Genomic DNA, 4,608 nt, shown 5'->3' on the forward strand with positions numbered 1-4,608 from the left:
CACAAACACAAAACTTATTTTTTAATTATTATTATTTTTAATTTTCATTTTTGTGTTTCCCTGTTCTAATTCTCGGAGGTTGTCGCTTTAATTCTCGTTCCGAGCTATTTTTGAGCTTGTGATTTCTACGCGAGCTTGCGAGATCGTGTAGAATTTTCATTCTTCAGCTTCTGGCTGACTGTTTTGGTGGAAGTTTTTGAGGTGGAAGAGAAGGTTGGGATTTTAATGGAAGGTTCTCAATGCAGAGGTTTAAGTTTGGGGGTTTGATTTTGGTGTATTTTGGTTTACTTGGATGATTTCTGCTGGAGGTAGGGATGCGAGAAAGGGGTTAGGTTTAGGGTTAGAGCTTGGATTAGGAGCTGGGAGGAGAGAGATGGTGGAGTCTGAGCTTGAAGAAGGTGAAGCATGCTCATATCAGAACCATGAAGATTATGACGCCACCGTTGATCCCGATGTTGCTCTCTCTTACATTGTAAGGCTTATGAAGATTGCTCTACTTCGTTATCTTTCTGATTCGGAAGCTTTGAATTGTTGATGTTTACTTGTTTTAGCCTGCGAGATCCAAAACCTGAAATTTGGTTGGTATGGTTTATGTACTTTTTGTGATTTGCTGTGCTGAATTGTGTTTTTGTTAGTGTGAGTTGAATGGATTTGGTGTTTTTTACATTAAGGATGTTAAAGAAGGTTTTGGATTGTTGAAGAAATATCTGGTCAACCCTTTTGATCAGATGTTGATGGGAATGCAGTTTGAACTAGCTTGGTTGTGTAAAAGATTTCTCAATCTCTCCTTCCCTCCGTCTCTGTTTCTCTGGTTTTTCATGGTTTACCTTTTCTGAAGTAGAAAGTTTTCCATTATTGATGTGCTTTTTGCTTCAGTTAAAATGCTAAAAATTCAGAGTTTTGGAATTTCCTTTCCCTTTACATAAACTTAAATACAATTTCCACTGTGCACATATAAATATTGGAGTTATTATGTGTGTAGTCCGCTTATTAATTATGAGATAGCATGAAATGCATACATTATATCAGGTCCATAAAGTGATATAACTTATGATGGAAATTCTGTTCCTTAATTTGTAAACTAGCCGACTGTAAGATGGCTAGCTGACACATCCAAATGTATTGGCATATGTTTCTATATTATTAACATGCCTACATTACATGTATTCAACTTCATTAATATGATTTGAGGCCTTCTTCAATTTTTAATCATCTATTCTTGTTATTTTCCTTGATGATTTACTTTTGGATTTCATTTGATAAGGATGAAAAAATCCAAGATGTTCTGGGACACTTTCAGAAAGATTTTGAAGGCGGGGTGTCTGCAGAAAATTTGGGTCAGTTTTAACTTGTTATATATATATAGTGTATAGGCCTACATAATGAAGGGTTTTTCTCCCACTTATAATATTTAGTAACATACGATCATTCCAGGAGCAAAATTTGGTGGTTATGGATCATTTTTGCCAACCCATCACCGTTCACCAGTTTGGTCTCATCCAAGGACTCCACAAAAAGTTCACAGTCAAAATACACCCAGATCTCCTAATATTGTGCAACTTGAGGTACATTCATTATACTAATATGGGACAAGCATGTCCGTTTTTTTTTTAAGTATAACTTTGTATGTAAATCGATGATTATATGCGAGGTTTATGGCTTGCGTTTTGATATTTTTTCATTCTTGATTTACTTCACATTAATACTTTACTATACAGAGTGGGCAAGGGGATTCTGTACAATTTTCAACTGGAGCTCAGTCCTCAAGATTTGGGCCAGGTTCTGCTACCTCCTCAAGGGTGCCTGCAGTTAAGGCACCCTCTGTAGACGATGTAACCAATCAAGAAAAGTGCATATCAATCATTGGTGCTGAGGCACTCACTTCTAAGTGTGACTCCCTAAACATGAATGCAACTAGCATAGCAGACCAGAAGGTACTGAAGGTTCGAATAAAAATGGGGCCTGGAAATTTGACAACACGTAAAAATGCTGCGATATACAGTGGACTCGGTCTTGATATGTCACCAACATCGTCATTGGATGACAGTCCCTCAGAAAGCGAAGGAATTTCGCGTGGTCCTCAAGATGCTCCTTTTGAATCTCCTACAAGTATCCTTCAGGTGAATTATCTTCTTACAATTTGATTCTCCCTTGTATTCTTTACATTGGGCTTGATGAGGTTTAGAAGGTTTATTTAATTCAACTTTATAATGTTCTATTGGAATAGGTTATGACAGTTCTCCCTATGTTGTTGTCACCTCTTCCTAATGATCTCATTGAATTAACCGAAAATGAAGTACATACTCGAGATGGTATTCGTCGTACTTTTCTTATGGATGGACCAGAAGGTTCTGGCATGCTGCTACATGAGTCTTACATGGCAAAAGGTGACAGAAAATTGTCAGGTGGGAAAAAGGTGAAGTCTTTGGAGGGTCATGAGTTCTCAGTGGAAGTCAAGGGTAGCAATAAGAAGAATACTCGGAATGATCTTGGAGCTCTTTCAACAAAGGAACAAGGTAGAAATGCATTGAACATGGAGGAGTTAGTTTCACAAACCTTGAAGCTACCACTTTTATCCCGTGATGATTTGGTAAAGGATGTTGATGGACCATGTAATTCATTGAACGAAACCAAAAAAGGTATAATGAGGGAGAAAACCGCTTCGGATCTGGCAGAAAAGGAATGGGTGGAGCCAACATTGGATGGAGTGAATGGTTTTGCTGAGAGGGCAAAGGGAGGTGCAGGGAGAAAATTTGTGGGAGGGAAGGTTTCTGAGGATAACTCATCATTTTATGCACCAAAGGACATTCCTCTTGGCGATAAAATTTGTGACTCAGGAATAACTGAATCTAATATCTCCAAAGTTACGACAGCATCAAGCACTGAATTTACAGAACCTCCTAAGAAGGCTTATCAAAGAAACAGTCTGCGTGAACAAGACAGTATAACATTACCTGTTGTGAAAGAACATCCATTCCCTGTGGGAAAGAAGAAGTCAAAGGGAAGTAATAGCACTGTGGCTATAGAGAAGGAGAAAGAAAACTTGAAGACTGGATCCCCATTGGTTACTAAAATGAAAAAGAGTTCTGAAGATAGTTCGGCATCAAAAAGTGAAACTGAAGATGTCAGAGTACAGAAGGGTCTTTTAAAGCCTAGAGATACTTATAAAGATTTCTTTGGGGAATTGGAAGAAGAGGACAGAATGGATTCAATGGAAACCCATAAGGAGGCTAAACTGAAGGACTCTGAGGTGGCTCAGAGGAGCATGTCTACAATCAATTGTGGAGCAAAGGAGAGATCAGCTGATAAGAAAGTTGATAAACCATTAACAGCTGAAGTATACCCCAAAATTGCCACAAATATCTGGTACACCGGAAATGGACATGGTACTGATGCTGAGAATGAGAATGTGAAAGGAGTTTCTGTCATGATGGCTCCTGTTGATACAGAAGATCATTGGGTACTATGTGACAGGTGTCACAAATGGCGTCTTCTTCCTGTTGGCACAAATCCTGATAGCCTACCTGAAAAGTGGCTCTGTAGTATGCTTGATTGGCTGTAAGTTCTAATGAGTGGTAAACTGTTTTAAATATATCTGTGCAGACTTGAAATATCTAGTGCCAATAAGCTTGTAGATCAATTTGAACTTACCCCACTCTTTTAAGATTGGGGTGTGATGATTGATGTTGAAAGGTTGTTCCTGCACCAGGCCACCTATCCTCCTCCCCTATCCAAGTGCTTGTACTTCCAATTTGACCATAAAAACAATATCTATTTTACTTGGTAACACATGATGTGAACTACTTATATTGATTTCATTGAATAACACATTAAAGTCAGTACATAAATCATAAATGTTTCCACTTCGAATTAATTATGTGCATAATTGTGCAGGCCTGACATGAATCGCTGTAGTTTTACTGAGGATGAAACCACAAAAGCTGTGATTGCATTATACCAAGTGCCTCCTCCTGATGGTAAAAGCAACCTGCAAAATGTCTCTGGGAGTGTTATGGTCGGAGGTACTGTGGCAACTGTTCAGCATCCTGATCAGCACCAGCCAAATAACGATCTTAATGGCATGCCTGTGGGAAAGAAAAAAGTTGTGAAGGATTCATCAAATTATGAAAATAAAGATGGCTTTTCTCAATTGTCATCTTCTATAAAGAAAAATTTGCCATCATCAGTGAGAAGTAGGAGCTTAAATGAAGTGCACAAATCTCCTGTTGTCAGTGAGGCTGATGTTCCAGGGGAGAAACACAAAAATAAGCAGAAGTTGGAGAACAATTCTGATGGAGGTAATTTGAACCACTCTGTCATTGTGCTTTTTAACTTGGTATTAAAATAAATACTGATGGTCAAAGACCTGTTGAATTTCTAGAACGTTATCATCATTTGTCAAAATGTGTTGACAGGTGATACAAAGAATATGAAAGCGAAAAGCCGGAGGGATCCTGATCAAGATTGTTCTAGGCCAACCAAGAAAGTTAAGACTGACAAGATACGTTCTACTGATGAAGAATGGATTGCTGGACAGAGTGGGACTACTAGGAAGGTGGGCCATGGCTCTAATAGCAGCTTTCCAACTACTTCAGTTGGTAAAGATCG

At 38.5% G+C, this 4,608-nt stretch overlaps 1 protein-coding gene across 1 annotated transcript in view; it reads left to right on the forward strand.

The window, feature by feature from the left end:
- The window catches only part of LOC107645611, a gene marked incomplete in the record, with an annotated part of 7,719 nt that continues 3,118 nt past the window's right edge, over nucleotides 8–4,608 (forward strand). The window contains 7 exon segments of the mRNA XM_021103856.1: nucleotides 8–472; nucleotides 1,265–1,337; nucleotides 1,435–1,565; nucleotides 1,719–2,120; nucleotides 2,228–3,558; nucleotides 3,895–4,298; nucleotides 4,416–4,608. Of these exon segments, the coding sequence (XP_020959515.1) occupies nucleotides 293–472; nucleotides 1,265–1,337; nucleotides 1,435–1,565; nucleotides 1,719–2,120; nucleotides 2,228–3,558; nucleotides 3,895–4,298; nucleotides 4,416–4,608 (2,714 nt within the window).

Source organism: Arachis ipaensis, chromosome B06 (genome assembly GCF_000816755.2).
Source record: "Arachis ipaensis cultivar K30076 chromosome B06, Araip1.1, whole genome shotgun sequence".
In the NCBI taxonomy this organism is placed as follows: Eukaryota; Viridiplantae; Streptophyta; class Magnoliopsida; order Fabales; family Fabaceae; genus Arachis; species Arachis ipaensis.